The 20,730-nt window shown below is 44.0% G+C and overlaps 1 protein-coding gene across 2 annotated transcripts in view; it reads right to left on the bottom strand.

The window, feature by feature from the left end:
* Positions 1 to 20,730, bottom strand: part of KREMEN1 (kringle containing transmembrane protein 1) — a 57,544-nt gene that overhangs the window by 12,983 nt on the left and 23,831 nt on the right. For both annotated transcript variants that reach the window (XM_074972366.1, XM_074972365.1), the window contains 3 exons: positions 19,259 to 19,350; positions 8,199 to 8,320; positions 7,557 to 7,710 (listed from right to left, as the gene is read on the bottom strand). In XM_074972366.1, the coding sequence (XP_074828467.1) occupies positions 7,557 to 7,710; positions 8,199 to 8,320; positions 19,259 to 19,350 (368 nt within the window). The remainder of the gene's footprint in view (positions 1 to 7,556; positions 7,711 to 8,198; positions 8,321 to 19,258; positions 19,351 to 20,730) is intronic.

A 20,730-nucleotide genomic window follows, 5' to 3' on the forward strand; every position in this document is an offset into this window, starting at 1 on the left:
GCCATTAGGCATTTTCCATGTTAAAGGACAACTGGGTAGCACAGCCCAACAGAGAACTACGCAACACTAAACTGCCGAGCAGTGTAGCCAACTCAGACTTATTGAGAATAATGTGATTTTGGCTCTGGCTGCAAAGAGTCTCGTGATGATACTAAAAGCTCCACTGGTGTGTGGGGAGGGGGAGGGCTCCGTTTCCATACAAAGCCCTGTAGCCTAATGGAAAGTTCAATGACTTAGAAGTCGAGATACCATGAATTCTAGTCCCAGCTCTTTGACTGACAATACTTCTGTGTCCTTCACAACCCATATTATGAACAAGATCTCACACATGTAACCAAGAACTTACCCAGGGTCACTAGTAGAGCTGGAAATAGAACAGAGTCTCTAATGCAACAGCATCAAGTCTCATCCACTTTGCCAAATTCTTTCCAAGGGACATATCAAATTAGGTGATTCTGTAACCCACCATGACTCTGTTACCTCTTACTTGCTAGACCACACATAGAAACTTATTTGAGCACAGGCTTTTGTGGGCTAAAGCCCACTTCATCAGATGCATGCAGTGGAAAATACAGTAGGAAGATATATAGATATATACACACAGAGAACATGAAAAAAATGGGTGTTGCCATACCAACTCTAATGAGACTCATCGATTAAGGTGCGCTATTATCAGCAGGAGGAAAAAAAACTTCTGTAGTGATAATCAGGATGGCCCATTTCAAACAGTAGACAAGACGGTGTGAGTAACAGTAGGGGGAAAATTAGCATGGGGAAATAGTTTTTAGATTGTGTAATGACGCATGCACTCCCAGTCTTTATTCAAGCCTAATTTAATGGTGTCCAGTTTGCAAATTAATTCCAGTTCTGAAGTTTCTTGTTGGAGTCTGTTTTTGAAGCCACACTATCAGAGGCTCATCTACCAATGTGATATATGCCATCATGTGCCAGCAATGCCCCCCTGCCATGTACATTGGCCAAACCGGACAATCTCTACGCAAAAGAATAAATGGACACAAATCAGACATCAAGAATTATAACATTCAAAAACCAGTCAGAGAACACTTCAACCTCCCTGGACACTCAATTACAGACCTAAAAGTTGCAATTATTCAACAAAAAAACTTCAAAAACTCTAACACGGCTACCACTCTGAAACATATAGAAACTTGAGTCTGTTACTACTACCATGCTAAGAGCACTCTAAGGGTTCTTTAGATCAAGTGGTAGCTCTTTACATTTTTACGTCCAGAGATCCCAGGTTCAGGTTCTCATATGACCCAAATGGGGGTTGTTACTTTTGGCTATGCTGTCTGTAACCACAATGTGCTCTCACGGCGTGCAGTATAAACCAAAGTGTCGTGATGCCCAGTGTTCCATGGCTGTTTCAGAAAGTATGGTGTCTCCCTGTATGTGCTGGTCCACTTAGAGCAGTGGTTCTCAACACAGAGGTCTCCGGGGGGTACATCAACTCATCTAGCTATTTGCCTAGTTTTACAACAGGCTACATAAAAAACACTAGCAAAGTCAGTACAAACTAAAATTTCATACAGACAATGACTTGTTTATACTGCTGTATAGACTATACACTGAAATGTAAGCCCAATATTTATATTCCAATTGATTTATTTTATAATTATATGGTAAAAATGAGAACGTAAGCACTTTTTCAGTAATGATGTGCAGTGACACTTCTGTATTTTTATGTCTGATTTTTGTAAGCAAGTAGTTTTTAAGTGGGGTGAAATTTTGGGTATGCAAGACAAATCAGACTCCTGAAAGGGGTACAGTAGTCTGGAAAGGTTGAGAGCCACAGACTTAGAGGACAAAAGCAGTTGTTCCTAGAGCTGTCTGTGTTGTGGAGCTGAAGATTGTAGGTTGATGAGCCACGTGGGTGTGGGAAAATTTAATTATAAAAGTTGATGTACAGATCCTGATGCAATAGTTGGAATGATCTGAAGTTGCAAAACACTGTATTTAGAAGTGAATTCAGATGTTGTGTTAATATTTGTTTTACCATTGCATTTTTATTATTTATATTTGTAACAATAGGTGTAGCAGACTGAGTAGTTTTAAGCCTGAGCAATGTGGGAGATGTTGCCTGTGTGTGCAGAGCAGGAGTGGGCAAACTATGGTCCGGGGGCCACATCCTTCCTTTTCACACGTTTTAATCTGGCCCTCAAGCTCCCGCTTGGGAGCGGGGTTTGGGGCTTGCCCTGCTCTGAGCCATGGCTCTGCATGGCTCCCAGAAGCAATGGCATGTCTCCCCTCTGGCTCCTACGCATAGGGGCAGCCAGGGCGCTGCGTGCACTGCCCCCAGCCCCAAGTGCTGCCACTGCAGCTCCCATTGGCCAGGAACCATGGCCAATGGGAGCTGCAGTGGTGGACCTGTGGAAGGGGTGGCGCACAGAGCCACCTGGCTGTGCCTCCGCATAGGAGCCAAAGCGAGGACATGCCCCTGCTTCTGGGAGCTGCTTGAGGTAAGCGCTGCCTGGAGCCTGCACCCCTGAGCCCCCTCCTGCGCCCCAACCCCCTGCCCTAGCCCTGATTCCCCTCCTGCCTTCTGAGCCCCTCAGTCCCAGCCCAGAGCACCCTCCTGCAACCCTAACCCATCATCCTCAGCCCCACTCCAGAGCCCACACCCCCAGCTGGAGCCCTCACCCCCCCCCGCACCCCAACCCCCTGTCCCAGTCTGGAGCCCCTTCCCACACCCTGAACTCCTAATTTATGGCTCCACCCCAGACTCCTCACCCTGTCCTGCACCCCAACCCCCAATTTCATGAGCATTCATGGCCAGCCATACAATTTCCATACCCAGATGTGGCCCTTGGGCCAAAAGATTTGCCCACCCCTGGTCCAGAGGGTGGGAGACCATGCCTGTGCAAGCTCCAAAAGGTCAGACCTGATTTAATACATTTATCTTCCCAGAAAGCAGTCTCATTCTCAAAAATGTAACATCAGCACCTGTGCAGGATTAGCTGTCTCGGAGAATTGCAAAGGAGCTACAGACCCTCTCTCCTGTTGGGCAGCAGTATGAATCTTGCCCAGCTCAACAGGGTTTAAGTTTTGTTCCCATCTCATGGAAGTTTGGTGGCCCCTGTATGGGATGAGTTTGATTCCCCGTTCCAGTTCCCACATCACAAACTCACTAACCTGCTTTGCACTAAATATACACTGAGCAGGGACTGTCCCTCACTAAGGGCTTCTCTATATGAACAGTTAGCATGCGGCAAGATGGGGTCTAAATCTACCTCACATTAGCCAGCCATGCACTAACTGTCCATCCAGGCCCTGCTCCCACATCTAAAAGCTCCATAGTGCACTTCGATCTATCCCACTTTGAAACGGGAGTAGATCAAAGTGCATACTTCCCAACATTTCAAGTGGCTAAAGCAGGACACAGCGCTGCTCAGGTTTGGCCACTCTATAGATGGGGACAGAAGGGCAGACAGGCAAAACCCCATGGCAATCCTGAATGCAGGAAATATTCTGCTTAATCATGACAAGAGGTTTTGAGGATCAAAGTAGGACAGGCCTGCAAACCCCAGGACAGTTGTTAGGTGTAAGCGCGCCTTAGTGAACTTTTAGTGCACAGCTGCAAGGTCCACATGGACAGTTAATGCGTAACTGGCAAGCACCCATGGACTAACTGTTCATATAGACTTAAACACTTAAGACTTGTCTATCATAAAGAGGTCCCAATGTGCATTGGACCCTCTAGTGAAAGTTCCTGCAGCAGGTGCCAAAATAGTCTCACTCACTATAAATATGAGAGAAGTGGTAACACTAATTGTCTTGAGCACATTGAAGGGAGAGGGGGAGTTCAAAAATCAGACGACAAACCAAAAACACATTCAACTTTAAAAACAAGATCTCATTATATTTGAGCCAATCTCATGATTTTGTAGGGGTCACCATCTGACTCATGATATTTGACTCATGGCTGAGCATCTTTGCTTTCTGGAGCTAGATCACCCCTAGCTTCCATTTTGAATCACTTGGAGGAGAGGAAGATGATCAGGAACAGTCAACATGGATTCACCAAGGCCAAGTCATGCCTGACCAACTTGATTATGATGAGATAACTTGCTCTGTGGATGAGGGGAAAGCAGTGGACATGTTGTTCCTTGACTTTAGCAAAGCTTTTGACACCGTTTCCCACAGTATTCTTGCCAGCAAGTTAAAGAAGTATGAGCTGGATGAATGGACTGGTGGATAGAAAGTTGGCTAGATTGTCGGTCTCAACGGGTAGTGATCAATGGCTCCATGTCTAGTTGGCAGCCAGTATCAAGTGGAGTGCCCCAAGGGTCAGTCCTCGGGCCGGGTTTGTTCAATATCTTCATAAATGATCTGGAGGATGGTGTGGATTGCACCCTCAGCAAGTTTGCAGATGACACTAAACTGGGAGGAGAGGTAGATACACTGGAGGGTAGGGATAGGATACAGAGGGCCCAAGACAAATTGGAGGATTGGGCCAAAAGAAATCTGATGAGGTTCAACAAGGACAAGTGCAGAGTCCTGCACTTAGGACGGAAGAATCCCATGCACCGCTACAGACTAGGGACCGAATGGCTCGGCAGCAGTTCTGCAGAAAAGGACCTAGGGGTTACAGTGGATGAGAAGCTGGATATGAATCAACAGTGTGCCATTGTTGCCAAGAAGGCCAATGGCATTTTGGGATGTATATGTAGGGGCATTGCCAGCAGATCGAGGGATGTGATCGTTCCCCTCTATTCGACATTGGTGAGGCCTCATCTGGAGTACTGTGTCCAGTTTTGGGCCCCACACTACAAGAAGGATGTGGAAAAATTGGAAAGAGTCCAGCAGAGGGCAACAAAAATGGATTAGGGGACTGGAACACATGACTTATGAGGAGAGGCTGAGGGAACTGGGATTGTTTAGTCTGCGGAAGAGAAGAATGAGGGGGATTTGATAGCTGCTTTCAACTACCTGAAAGGGGGTTCCAAAGAGGATGGATCTAGACTGTTCTCAGTGGTAGCTGATGACAGAACAAGGAGTAATGGTCTCAAGGTTTAGGTTGGATATTAGGAAAAACTTTTTCACTAGGAGGGTGGTGAAGCACTGGAATGCGTTACCTAGGGAGGTGGTGGAATCTCCTTCCTTAGAAGTTTTTAAGGTCAGGCTTGACAAATCCCTGGCTGGGATGATTTAGTTGGGGATTGGTCCTGCTTTGAGCAGGGGGTTGGACTAGATGACCTCCTGAGGTCCCTTCCAACCCTGATATTCTGTGGTTCTATGATTGACTTCTATGATGAGATAACTGGCTCTGTGGATATGGGGAAAGCGGTAGACGTGATATACCATGACTTTAGCAAAGCTTTTGATACGGTCTCCCACCGTATTCTTGCCAGCAAGTTAAAGAAGTATGGATTGGATGAATGGACTATAAGGCGGATAGAAAGCTGGCTAGATTGTCGGGCTCAACAGGTAGTGATCAATGGCTCGATGTCTAGTTGGCAGCCAGTATCAAGCAGAGTGTCCCAGGGATCGGTCCTGGGGCTGGTTTTGTTCAAATGATCTGGATGATGGAATGGATTGCGCCCTCAGCAAATTTGTGGATGACACTAAGCTGCGGGGGAGAGGTAGATATACTGGAGGGTAGGGATAGGGTCCAGAGTGACCTAGACAAATTGAAGGATTGGGCCGAAAGAAATCTGATGAGGTTCAGCAAGGACAAGTGCAGAGTCTTGCACTTAGGATGGAAGAATCCCATGCACCGCTACAGGCTGGGGACTGACTGGCAAAGCAGCAGTTCTGCAGAAAAGGATCTGGGGATTACAGTGGACAAGAAGCTGGATATAGGTAAACAGTGTGCCCTTGTTGCCAAGAAGGCTAACAGCATATTGGGCTGCATTAGTAGAAGCACTGCCAGCAGATCAAGGGAAGTGATTATTCCCCTCTATTGGGCACTGGTGAGGCCACATCTGGAGTATTGCATCCAGTTTTGGGCCCCCCACTACAGAAAGGATGTGGATAAACTGGAGAGAGTCCTGTGGATGGCAATGATAATGATTAGGGGGCTGGGGTACATGACTTATGAGGAGAGCCTGAGGGAAATGGGCTTATTTAGTCTGCAGAAGAGAAGAGTGAAGGGGGATTTGATAGCAGACTTCAACTACCTGAAGAGGAGTTCCAAAGAGGATGGAGCTAAGCTATTCTCAGTGGTGGCAGATGACAGAACAAGGAGCAGTGGTCTCAAGTTGCAGTGGGGGAGGTCTAGGTTGGATATTAGGAAAAACTCTTTCACTAGGAGGGTGGTGAAGCACTGGAATGGGTTACCTATGGAGTTGTGGAATCTCCATCTTTGGAGGTTTTTAAGGCCTGGCTTGACAAAGCCTGGCTGGGATGATTTAGTTGGGGTTGGTCCTGATTGGAACAGTGGGTTGGACGAGATGACCTCCTGAGGTCTCTTCCAACCCTAATCTTCTAAGATAGCTAACACCACCCCCACATTTCCGTGTTAGAGCAAACTGTGGACTTAGTAACTTTTCAAACCCATACTGTGAAGAGAAGCAACTGTGTGGAAGTTTGTCCTAAGGTTTGGGATCATTGTGTAGATGAAGAAAAAGGTTGTACCTTATACCGCACTTAAACATAAATTGAAGGGTCATGTATTCAGGACAGAATTCAGACCTTGTTTAATTGGTGCAACTCCACTGAAGTCAATGATACTACACTGTTTACTACAGGTCTTAATTTCACTCTTAGTCTGGAAGGTTATGCAACTGGAACTGGTATTTATAGAGAGAGAGAGTGTGAGTGAGGAATCCTCTGGGTGTGTAGTGTTAAGGAAATATAACTCATTCCCTTGATGTAACATGCTGCTCCACTGACAAGTCTACTAGATTTTGTTGTCTTGTATATCTGACATCCTCTTTTACCATGTAGGTAAGAAAATAAGGTGCATGGTCAACTATTCTGTTTTTCCTTTAATCAAAAATTAGTAACTAGATTTATAATTACACCTAATTATTTTTAGGGTAAAAGATGGAACTCCCTCCACTTCCCATAGCTCCAGGTAAATCTCTGCTGGGTTCCCCTTTCTACTTTACCAGACTGAACATAACGCTATTTATTAAAAGTTGAGCTGATGTGTACCAATTAAGGTGTCTGATGGGATTATTGAAGATTATCACTTACCTTAGTTGCACATGCATTCATTAATTAAGGGCAGATCTGAAAGTGTCCTTCAGTGCTGTGTCATGGATGACAACCACTTTAGAGCCCTTTGTGGAAAAGTGCACCACGGTGTCTGGAGCATGAAGCAGTTGTCTGAGCAAGTATCATTTATTGGAAGAGATATGCCAATCCATTCACAGAATTGGAATGAAGGTTAATTAATTTTACTCTGAATTCATGTTCTCATTTTTCTGAGCCAAACAGGGCCTCAGCTGCCCTACAGTTGAGCCCTACTGGGGGGTCTTGCATTCTTTTGTGTCCAGTGGTGCCCAAATTCCTTTATGACTCTTTTCCCTGATTTGCTAAGTATTTGAAGCCTCCCCTTTCAGAGATGCTCAGCCCATTTCAATACTTACTGTCAAAGAGGATGACCCTGCCATCGCCACCACAGGGTTGGGTATGGTCGCCAAAACAGACACTGTTGCATTCTGTGCTGACTGCCTCCCCATAGCGCCAATAGTCAGGGTTATTCCCACAGAAACAGGCATAGCCTGACTCCATGCCTGCAAACTGTGATAACAAAGACTTTAGACAGGAAGGGTTGACATTTGGGGAACACAGATAGCAGGTTGTCAGGGCATAAAGGGGACAGCAAGGAGTGTACCATTTGGAGGAGAATGATTAAGAGCAGGGCCAGGAGAAAGCTGGCAGGGTGTTCTGCAGATGACAGCTTCAGGGGTGCCATTTAGGGCTGGTGAGAAAGCCTGTGCAGAGGAAGGGGAGGGTTGTTACATTAATGAAGTGTAAGCATACAAAAGCATTCACATGTCTGCAGGCATCTCCTCCTTGCAGTCAAAATATAACTTTTTTGGCTTATACCCAAGCTATCTTGGATAAACAGGAAAGAGGCTGGGCTCCCTAGAGTGAGAGGAAGTGAGAGGCTGGGTTTCCTGGGGCAAGAAAAGAAGGCACCAGAAATACAGCACAGGAGATCTGTGTGTGTCATCCTGTCCCATTTTTAAAAAAACTTCTCTGTAAATGGAGAGCAGAGAAATTACCTTGAACTGCTGATTTCTGCAGAAGCTGATGCAGGTTTGGATAGTGAGTTTGTTTGAGGTCTCACTGATGCCAGTAAGAGGGGGATCTCCATAGTCCTTGTAACAGCCAAGATTCCCAGGCACTGGAAAGAATTATGGAGAACAAATATTCTAGATGTGTGTCCATGAATACACTATGATACAAAGGATTTCATGTGTAACCTTGAGGCCTCTGCACAACTTTTAGCATAGATCTCATATTAGCAAGCTCCAGCTGTATGATACTGGCCTTTAGAAAATATGAAAAAGGCCCATCAAACACAGCAGAAGACAAGGAGACAAGAAATGAGGTGGGCTTCATTCCTGAATACATACACACCATATTTTATAATCAGGTTCTGATACTATGGTAATAGAGGCCACATAAGCTCCTAAGATAATTTCATTATTCAGCATTCCTGATTTCAGCAATAATAAACAGGAATATTACACTAGGTTTGAGTGGGATCAGGGTAAATTTGGATTTGGAATGAATGATGTACATTGTAATGAGGCATTGTTAAGAAATATGGTTTCTATTCAAACTATTTTATTCATTATGAACATACAATAGCAGTCTTCCAAAGTGGAGTCCACAGAGCCATTGGATCTATGCTATTTGCCAGGATACTTCATTGCCATGTAATCATAAGTGGGTGCCTGGAGTACAAGAAATTAAAGTTGATACCTTGTTAATAGAGACTTCTTTTCATCTAACATCAGCAAAGATGTCATTCTCACCTGCTGTACTATATAGTGAACATTGCATTGGAGTCAGCCTACCACTATACACTACTCTTCACCCAGGCAGGCCCAGGACTGGAATAATAGCACCAGGTTCTGTCTGAGGTCTGGTTGAATTCAGGACTGAGGGATGTTGCACACGGCAGAAAGCTGAATAGCATCTGCCAGCATTAGACCTGGCTGTAGCTCCAGTATAGTTAGAGCCTAATGCATGCGCACAAAACTCATCCTAGTAATTGAGATTATGGACCATGTCAATGTGGGGTGGACAAGGGACAAACCCTGTGACACTGTTTCCCTTTTAATTCCCTTGTGTCTATTCAAAGTGAGCAACATTTGCTAAAAGAGTTTGTGCTGGTGCCCAACAGAAAGAGGACTCCCTCCACCTAGGATTACCCCTGTATGATACTTTTGCAGAGTAGTCTGAAGGAGGCATAGAGAACCCAGACAACTTGTGTGTCTGGGGATAACATATTGTATTTCCCAAGACACACTCAGCATAGTGCACATGACCATCAATTAGCAGTTCCAGATACCAAAATAACAGCTAAAGGCTAGTTGGCACAGTGGGATAAATCATTCCCCTGCTGATAGTAATAGAGCTTGTAAATCCAAGTGCCCTGCTCCAAATGCCAGGCTGTTTGTGTCCTTTGGTGCTAAAGGGATCAGTTTATACCTTCATTATTTCCTTTCTATAACTACTCTAGATCAAATTTTCAGAGGTCCTAACTAATTTTGTTTGCCTCAATTTCAGGGAGTCCAGCTTAAAATACCATAAAATCTATTTATCAGAACGCTCTCATTGAAATCAATCGGAGGTAATGGTGTCCACCACCTTCGAAAATCAGGCCTAAGATGTCTTATAGCCAAAATATTGAAGATCTTAGATTTGAATAAGACCTCTTCATACAGATCCATGCCCACAGTCATGGCCATTCTAGCCACTTGGCTGTTAAATTAGCAATGCAGCAGTCGAATACTCTGAAGATTTATCAAGCTGCATGAGTAGCACTAAGAAGGGTATCAAGCTACAGAACAAGTTACTTGGTTTTCTAAGTAGGTTGGAAGGAAGCTTTTTGCTAACCTAAATTCCTCTTCCTCTATCTCCCCTTACTCATGCAGAGAACTATTCCTCTCCCTCTGCTATCTCAAAGCCCTATCCTTCCCTGCATCACTTACTAACCATATGGCTCAGGGGGAATTAATGTGGTTCACAACATATTTGTGAAAATGCTTCTTTCATAGACTTACTTGATATATGTAGTAGCAAATGCAAGTACCAGTGTCTGTAGTTGGCCAGATGGCTTAGTATGTTATGTTTATGAGAAGTCCCAGGTATAAATCCCAGCTGATCATTCACTGTTGGGTTGCTTCCTGTTCCTGTTTCATCTGAACCACATTCCTATGCCCATCAGAGTGTCTACTGTTATTAACTATCTGTGTTGCATTAGGACCCATTAGTTGCAGGATGCTTTCTGATCCCGGTCACTGCCCTGGAGCAAACACAATCAAAAGGTGGCAGTCTAGTCTAGTCTGGAGGTGATAAACATAGTGATATATCCTCTGAGAAGAAAAAAAGCAGTTTTCTGGCCACTTGAAGATGGTATAAATCATTCATAGAATCACAAAATATCAGGGTTGGAAGGGACCTCAAGAGGTCATCTAGTCCAAACCCCTGCTCAAAGCAGGGCCAATCCCCAATTTTTGCCCCAGATCCCTAAATGGCCCTCTCAAGGATTGAACTCACAACCCTGGGTTTAGCAGGCCCATGCTCAAACCACTGAGCTATCCTTCCACCACCTAAAATTCCTCATCATTGATGCAAATGTGTCCAGGAGCAGCAAGGAGTCCAATGAGACTCTGAGGCTTTATATTGCCTTGACAATCAATAGTCAGATGTCTTCAGTCAAGTGTGAAGTCCGTGCACCTACAAGTTTATTAATTACGTTCCATTCTCCTAGCAGCACCACTAGCTTCCCCATGCTCAGTTACAACCACTGCTCTTCATCCATCCATGCTTTTATTTCTACCACTTGAAGACAGAGTTGTCTAATCACCATCTCATATGAAGGCAAGCAAAGTACAATAGGGCCCTGTAACTGGCATCATCAATGTCTCAGTCAATGTCTCCTTATTAGCCACCTGGAAACCCTCAGTAATCTGGCTGATTCTACACAAGTCTGCACTTAATGCAGGGGGGCCTTGCAAACTACCACTCTGTTTCCAAACCCTTGCCTGAACAAAGTTATGGAAAAGGTAGTAGCCATCAAACAAGCTCCAGCAGCATTTAACTTCCCCCAGCATCCTGAGCCCCTCAGGTCAGGCCTGAAGTCAGGACATGGCAAAAGGCTAGCCCTCTGCTCTGATGGATGACTGTACTAATGGCCTTGAACTGGGGCCACACCTCCATGTTCACACTCTTGATATCTCAGCAACCTTCAACACTATCTATTGTGAAGTGGTACTCCCACGACAGAGGAACTAGCAGGAGTGGATGCAGCAATGTCCTTTCTCTGACAGTTCTCGCAGAAGCGAGATGGACCATCACAAATAAGACACCTCCCTTCAGCCAATTAGTCCTTTGGGAGAAGAATCTAAACACAATTTCAGTGTCTGGTTTATACTGACCCTGATTTTAATGCCTCTTACTCCAGATATTTTCTATTCAATCCACATCTTTAGATGGGAGTTTTCAAAGGATAAATCTTTTAGCTAGTACTGACTTCAGTAGAGCACAGCAGTACTCAGACCTAATCACGCCCACACTATTGGCAGAGTAATACAGTAAAGTAGCACCATTTGAGCCATTCCTGACACAAGGCCCAGACCGACCAGTACTATCAGATTAATGGTAAAAAATGTCAGTGCTGGGCTACACAATAGCTTTCTATGCTTTAAGGATGCTGATAGAGATAAATGGATAAATAAGTTAGACTGAGACCCAGTGTCCATGGTGCAGAGTTCTCTCTGCTGAAGCGTGGAATCCTCGTTTGTTGTTTGCATAATGTGCAGACAATAAGAAATTTTTTATTCTCGTTTTCTTGTTGCCATCTCAATGAGTCCAAAGAAACACTGATTCATTTACTTCACAAATCACTTGTAACAGGCCAAACTGGGAACAATATAGTTTTAGGATGCAGCTATAATACAGATTGATGCCTGGTTTCTTCATGGAGCTTTTTAATATTCATTAGTAAAAGCAAAAAAAAAACAAAACAGATGAGAACATTCCAGGTCCCACAAAAACTGACAAGAGCATGTAAATCCAGTAATTATTCAGGTAACAAAACAGTGGAACTTTATATTCTTTGGACCTGATCAAACGCCAGACACAGAAGAGGCAGTATATAGTAAGTTTAATGTTGACACAAGAGGAGCAAAGCTACATGACAGTAAGGTAGAAAGGAATGAATAAAGAAAAAAAACAGAAGGAAATGGATGAACACTTCTTAATTTTTAGTGGCTGGTTTAGTGTAGCTGTTAGTGATTAATGAATATACTGAATGGTATATTGCCGTATTCTTCACAAGAACAATTATGTCTACGTCTAGTATGTCTCACTATAGGTGAGAGATTAAGAAAACAGAAGAGTTGGGGAGAAGAAAATTCTAGTATTTGTAGTTTTGTTTGAGTAATTAATGCTGCTCTGGTTTAGTGTTCATAAAAATACTGTTTTAAGTCTTAAAATATGCTAAAGTTTCCAGTGTTAATACTGTATATAGATAAGTACTCTAGCTAGGGCTCTGAAGTACCATGCACCAGTCAAGCTTGCAGCAATGAACATATAATTACTGAGACTTCAAGATACTGCCTGAATTAATGTATCATAGGTAATTTTCACCTGGAGCTCTTCTCCAGCTGAGTCCAGCTTGATAGAACACCTGCAGAGACAGCTCAAATTTCTGTAGGGTGCATTATTACATTGTCCAACAAATACTTCCTGTAATACCATCCGAGCTCACTTCACCCATGGGACTTTGGGAATTCCTAAAACAGCACATTAAAAATATGCTTTGAGTTAGCTTTAATGGTGGGAACCTCCCAGTTGGTAAATTATTAAATTCTCTATCTAAAAAACAACAAAAAAACATGCCACTAGGGTAACATGGTATAGCTAGTGAGCCCCTGTAGGGTCCCATCGTACCTCAGCACTCCAATCTCTGACAAACAAAAGGAATGTGACGGATTTGGAGCCAACTGTGGCTCACTGAGAGGCATCAATCTAGTCTAAGATTGGCAGTTAATCCTAAATGAGGGTTCAATTCTTCAGGGTGCTGAGCATTCTGGCCCCAATCCAGCAAACCACTTAAGCATATTCTTAACTAGAAGCATGTGAGGAGTCCTACTGAATTCAGTGGAACTATCATTTGTTTCTCATACACTGAAATACTTTGATGAATTGGGATCTCAGTGCTCAGCCCTTTGAAGAACAGAGCACTATGTGTCAAATATCGTTTTAATATGACCATCCAATCTATGGTTGTCATTCAGGTTCCCCCCACAGCCATAGGTTACCATTGAATTGCTGTGGCAGGGTCACCACAGAGTGTTCGATATGGAAATAACAACACACAAGGCCGTGTGTGTTTTCCCCTGGGGACTCTGATTTGGAAACAGTGTTTTTTTCCACTAAATCTGTAGTGGCTAAGTGACAGATCACAGAATGTAGTTCCTAGTACAGTGTCTCCATTTTAACAGATTGCAATTGTTTGAAAGTACCTTTTTAATATACACTTGTTTATACTGTATTGGGATGAAGCGGTGTGAGACTCCCAAGGTAAACACCAATACGTGACAGTTTTTCTGATGATCTAAGACACACTGACAGCTGCAAGCACCATGGAAAGAATTGCTTATATTGAGAAACACTGTAAAGTTACGTATCATTAATGAATACCATCCCTGCACTCTGAGGCTCTATCTACATTCGGGAAATGGTGGAAATTTTTGCATCATTGCCCTAGTGTAGACAGGACCTGAATGACTAAAGCAACTCAATTTCAGTCTAACATATGTCGAACAAGCATCATTCTTAGTTCTTCAAGCATGAATTTATGTCTCTACCAATTAGGGAAGCTAATAAATGTAATGGGAGGTCAAACTGGCCCACTTCTTTTATATAAGAATTTATTGGGACATCACAACAGACAACAACCAGAGTTAGCTAAAAAGCAAATGTGATTGATAAAATGACATACAGACTATAGAGCCTTGACTTTTGGGATTTGTATTCAGGCTCCTTCACAGTAGGTATTACTGATGGTACAAGACCATCAGATAAAGAGGGATGAGGGCTCTGGCTGGGGGTGTGGGCTCTGGGATGGGGCTGGGGATGAGGGGTATGAGGTGCAGTGGAGTTCCCTGGGGCTACGGTGGGGCGAGAGGACTCCTCCCCAGCTCTCTCTCCCCGCAGCAGCACCTGGGCTGGGGAGTGAGGCCCCTCTCCCCGTTGTGGAAGGTTTGGTGCTGGGCTGGGTCAGGGTAGGGGTGCCTGTCCCCTGGCCACGGCAGGTTCGGAGCTGGGCTGGGTCAGGGCTGGGGGAGGGGTGGCTGTCCCCTGGCCGAAGCAGGTTCAGGGCTGAGCTATGTCGGGGCTGGGGAGAGCGGCACTGTGGCAGGTCTGGAGCTTGGGGAGAGGCATCTCTCCCTGCCGCAGTCCTGAGTGCCTGCGCAGCACTTAATAGGCAGCTGCATGGGGAACTTAGCATCCAACCCAGTATCCTGTCTTCTGAGAGTGGCCAATGCCAGATGCTTCAGATGGAATGAACAAAATAGGGCAATTATCAAATGATCCATCCCCTGTCATTCAATCCCAGCATCTGGCAATCAGAGGCTTCGGGACACCCAGAGTATGGGGTTGCATTCCCTGACCATCTTGTCTAATAGCCATTGAGGAACCTATCATGCATGAACTTACCTAATTCTTTTTTGAACCCTGTTATAGGGATAGGATACCCTATTATAGGGTAGGGATAGGATACAGAGGGACCTAGACAAATTGGAGGATTGGGCCAAAAGAAATCTGATGAGGTTCAACAAGGACAAGTGCAGAGTCCTGCACTTAGGATGGAAGAATCCCACGCACTGCTACAGATAGGGTGACCAGATGTCCCAATTTTATAGGGACAGTCCCAATTTTTGGAGCTTTTTCTTACATAAGCACCTATTACCCCCCACCCCAATCCTGATTTTTCACACTTGCTATCTGGTCACCCTAGCTACAGACTAGGGGCCGAATGGCTAGGCAGCAGTTCTGCAGAAAAGGACCTAGGGGTTACAGTGGACGAGAAGCTGGATATGAGTCAACAGTGTGCCATTGTTGCCAAGAAGGCTAACAGCATTTTGGGCTGTATAAGTAGGAGCATTGCCAGCAGATCGAGGGACATGATCGTTCCCCTCTATTCAACATTGGTGAGGCCTCATCTGGAGTACTGTGTCCAGTTTTGGGCCTCACACTACAAGAAGGATGTGGGAAAGCGTCCAGCAGAGGGCAACAAAAATGATTAGAGGACTGGAGCACATGACTTATGAGGAGAGGCTGAGGGAACTGGGATTGTTTAGTCTGCGGAAGAGAAGAATGAGGGGAGATTTGATAGCTGCTTTCAACTACCTGGAAGGGGGTTCCAAAGAGGATGGCTCTAGACTGTTCTCAGTGGTAGCAGATGACAGAATAAGGAGTAATGGTCTAAAGTTGCAGTGGGGGAGGTTTAAGTTGGATATTAGGAAAAACTTTTTCATTAGGAGGGTGGTGAAGCACTGGAATGGGTTACCTAGGGAGGTGGTGGAATCTCCTTCCTCGGAGGTTTTTAAGGTCAGGCTTGACAAAGCCCTGACTGGGTTGATTTAGCTGGAGATTGGTCCTGCTTTGAGCAGGGGGTTGGACTAGATGACCTCCTAAGGTTCCTTCCAACCCTAATATTTTATGATTCTATGATACAGCTGTGTTGACTGTGTCCCAACAAAATGTGTTCATCTATGTGTCTGATAATTCTGTTCTTTACTATAGTTTCAACCAGTTTACCAGTTACTGAAGTCAGGCTTACTGGCCAATAATTGCTGGGATCACCTCTGGAGCCCATTTTAAAAATTGGCATCACATTAGCTATCCTTCAGTCATCTGGTACAGAAGCTGATTTAAGTGATAGGTTACAAACCACAGTTAGTAATGCTGCAATTTCATATTTGAGTTCCACTAGAACTCCTGAGAGAAGACCATCTGGTCCTGGTGACTTATTACTGTTTAATTTATCAATTTGCTCCAAAGCTTCCTCTACTGATACCTCAATCTGGGACACTTCCTCAAATTTCTTACCTAAAAAGAATGGCTCAGGTGTGGGAGTCTCCCTCATATCCTCTGCAGTGAAGACCAATGCAAATAATTCATTTAGCTTCTCCACAATGGCCTTGTCTTCTCTGAGCGCTCCTTTTCAGTGTCAGTGCATTACAGTATACTGTCTCACATCTTGTAAGTGTGGCCTACATTCTTTGTTCTTAGATGTTGCAGTGTTAAAATGCACATTGTTCAAATGAGCCCATCATACCAAGTGATCCATATCTGTCTATATAACTGACCTGTCCCATCATTATTCACCACTCTGCCAATTTCTGTGTTCGACTACGTTACACACACCGAGGAATTACATTTCCACCAATGAAATGAAACTGAGATGAGAAAAGCTGCCATGCCATCCACATGCTTCCTTCAGCAACCTCATACTTTTGGTGAGACGATTTGGAGGGATAGACTGAGGTGACCCTGTTTTGGTTAACTAGTGTGATCTGCTGTAATTTGGTCTCTCTCTTGAATTTCATAGTAATCCTATTACCAAGGAGAAAGAAACACCACCAAGCTACTGCCACTTCAAAGCATATTGTTTGAAGGATTTAGAAGCAGTTACTGTCTTCTCTCAGGTCTTCTCCATATGACAAGAACCTGTCCTTCCTTGACAGGTTTCAGAGTGGTAGCCGTGTTAGTCTGTATCAGCAAAAAAAATGAGGAGTACTTGTGGCACCTTAGAGACTAACAGATTTACTTGGGCATAAGCTTTTTTGGGCTAAAACCCACTTCATCAGATGCATGCAGTGGAAAATACAGTAGGAAGATATATATACACAGAGAACATGAAAAAATGGGTGTTGCCATACCAGCTATAACGAGACCAATTAATTAAAGTGGGCTATTCTCAGCAGGGAGGAGCTTGGTCACTCCATTAATGCTGACATTTGCCTTTTTCTCCTTTGAATTAATCACACCAATTTCCAAGCCTCTTACAAGTTCATGCCGTAATGAAGAGGTGGGGGATAGAGAGAAAGAGAGACCAGGCACACTCTGGAACCATCACTACTGCCATTTTTGACTATAAGCTTTTATTCCCATTTAATAGTGCTGCTTCTATATGGCATACTTATGAATGCACCATATCAGTACATACTTCTCCATGACACATAGTACTAGCCATAAATATTGTTGGGCTTGAAATATGGTGTAATTATCTCCATGAAAACACTGTAACAATAGATTTGGAATTAGTTATAGTGATCTGTAAATGGGAGTAATACTACACAAGTCCCTCCAAGCAATTACCAAGGCTTGATGTTGCCTGTATTCCACTTGTCCTAAGCTATGTTAAGTCACACTACCAGAAATTCTTTGTCTCATCAGGCATTGAATACAGATACACAGATGGCTGCTTAAAACACAGACTCATTAATTTTCTAAAAATTGAACAATCAATAAGAATTTCCACACCCAATCTCTCTATCCCTCCACCAAGGTACCCAAATCCTGATGGTGTATTTTTCAAATCTAGTTACAGTGTGCCTGAGACTTATCTTCAGGCCTGCTGGAAATAGAAGAAGGAGGGAAGAAACAAGCTCTTCTGCCTTAAACAACTGCACAATCCTCAGGTTTGGATTAAGACTTGGAGGGGCTTGCAATGTACGGTTTGTTCTAAAATTGCTGCAATTCCTTTTTCTAGTATCTGGTTTCGATGCAATGCTTGAAGCAGCTACTACTGGTCAAAAGGACATTTTGTAAATGTAAATCTGGGATTATCTGTGCAAATAAAAATGTCCAAATTTAAATCCTCTGTTCCCCACCACAGGGAAAATTACTGGGTCTAGTACTGAAAGGATTTATGTGTGGAACAAATGGGCAGAAAATTTGTTTTTCAATTTATTTTTTGTTAGAGCCAAATCCAGATAATTTGCTAGGATCTGTGGGCTTTAAAGAAAACACAGATGCCCCTCTTTAAATCAAGAAAGTACCCTGAAATTCAGAAATGGAAGAGCTTCTGGTATCTTGGATAGGTGATGAGTAAAATCCACTATGGATCATGCATTGTGGTTCTAAACTAGAAACTAAGACGAAAACTTTCATTCCTGCTTTTCTGAAGTTAGACTCCTAAATCTACACTGAGTCACCTAAATAAAAATGCCCTTTTGCCTTAAGGGCAAATTTTTAAATTTAGTTGTCTAACCTGCATGTACAATCCTCTTGTTTACATACCTATAAGAAGTAGTGGTGAGCAAAATCCAAATCATATTGTACTCACTTAGTTTTTAAACTGGAAGTGTGTCTGAGTAAGGACAAAGGCTCTGAGCCTGCAAATACATAATGCACATGCTTAACATACACACATAAGTAGTCCCCTAGAAATCAGTGAGATTGCTCACATGTAAAGTTAAGCCATAAATGCAGGATTGGTGCCTAAGGATTTGGCTGTAAGTACCTGTTAGCATCTAGGGGATTTCAGTTCATAATTTAGCCAGAGAGTTTTGAAAATTTAGCTACATAACTTTAGGCACTCAGGTATGAAAAATTTTGGCCTGTGTTGATAGGCACTATGGAAAAACTTTCTCTAAGATAAGTACACTACATTAAGGAATGTGATAACGAACAGCTGTTTTTTTAATTGTTTTGTTTTTGTTTTTTGAACTTGAATACTTTCCTATTTATTATTTATTCACTATTTATTTTTAATAAACAAACATTTCTACATTTATAAGAAACTAGCAGCACTTCATAAATTTGGAGCTAATCCCTTTACTGTATTTTACTTTAAATAACATAATTCAGTAGTTATAACTGTGGATGGGGTATGACGGGTACAGTGAGTTTGCCTTTAGCTCTGCAGAACAGCATTAAAAATTTTGCTTAGGTCACAAGTGGATAAAAAAGGCTGTTTGATTTTATTCTAGTTCCCATTAATGAATGTCACTAAACCATCACCCACTGTCACGTGACAGTCAATCTCTACAGAAGAGTAAATCAGGCCTGGAATAATGTTTTCTCTTACTTCGGCAAGATGGAATCTCACAGTATTTCCAATACACTCCATCCTCACTCTCTGCAACGTAGCACCAGGGGCTGACATCTCCATCAGGGTTCCTATCAATGGAAGGAGACATCAAAAATTTGTCAAACATTTTTGTGAACCACATACAGATCCCAGAGTAGCAGCCATGTTAGTCTGTATCCACAAAAAGAAAAGGAGTACTTGTGGCACCTTAGAGACTAACAAATTTATTTGAGCACAAGCTTTCGTGAGCTACAGCTCACTTCATCGGATGCATTCAGTGGAGATACATACAGATCCTTCATTTTTATTTTAAATCTAAGGCTTCATTGCTATCATTATTTTAATTTGCACTGCAGTGTTTCAGCTGGTCTGTCTTTCCAAGAAGAAAATGGTGGAGAACAGAATGATAAGAACTACTGAGCTAATGGTGTACTGGGAAAAACAAAGGAATTTATACTGGCTGATTTTTGGTAAATCAGAAAAGTCATAGTATTACAGTAAGATCCTCAAATTCCTGGTAAAGTCTGAGCTTAATGGTACAAGCCATGGAAATTCTCAGTACCATTTTACACTCACTGCCAAATAGGGTGACCAGATGTCCTCATAAAATTGGGACTGTCCTGATATTTAACCTTTTGTCCTGCGTCCTGATCAATGTACGATCGGGATGCCATTTGTCCTGATATTCAGGTAACGAGGTGAGGGGGAGGGAGGCGCCGACTCTGTGGGTGCTCCGGGGCTGGACACCCATGGGGAAAAATTGCAGCCAAGCTCCCCACTCCTCGCCTCCTTCTGCCCTCCCCCCAGCGCACTGCATCCCCGTGCTATCCCCTCCCTCCCAGTGCTTCCTGCCACCTAACAGCTGTTTGGCAGCAATTAGGACTTTCTGGGAGTAAGGGGGAGGAGCGGGGGACGTGGCGCGCTCAGGGGAGGAGGTGGAGAAGAGGCAGGGCAGGGTCGGGGACTTGGGGGAAGGGGGTGGAATGAGGGCAGTGCAGGGGCAGGAAGGGGCGGGGGGCTGGATGAGCACCCACTGGGCAGAGGGGAAGTCGGCACCGTAGGGGTGAGTGTCGGGAGGGGGGGGTGAAAAGGCGAGTGGCAAGCGAGCGGTGGGCAGGTGCTGTGAAGAGGCGAGCGGTGGGTGGGGGACTGAGGAGGGACGCAGCAAGCCAGTGGTGAGCCAGGGGATGCGGAAGGGCGCGGGGGTGGGGCAAGCGGGGAGGGTGCAGGACCTGGGGCAGAGTTGGGGCGGAACCTGGGAGGAGTGGGGGTGGACTCTGGTTGGGGCTGAAGGCACCCCAATGTGTCCCGATATTTTACTGTTGTGATCTGGTCACCCTGCTGCCAAACCATTGAAAACCCTATGGGCCAAGGCAGCGCAGTAAAATTCCACACTTCTGAGAGTTCCTGTGCCTTTGTTGAGTCAAAGTATTAGTGAATTCAGCTATAATGCTCAAGCACAGGAGATT

Source organism: Natator depressus, chromosome 15 (assembly GCF_965152275.1).
Source record: "Natator depressus isolate rNatDep1 chromosome 15, rNatDep2.hap1, whole genome shotgun sequence".
Classification (NCBI taxonomy): Eukaryota; Metazoa; Chordata; order Testudines; family Cheloniidae; genus Natator; species Natator depressus.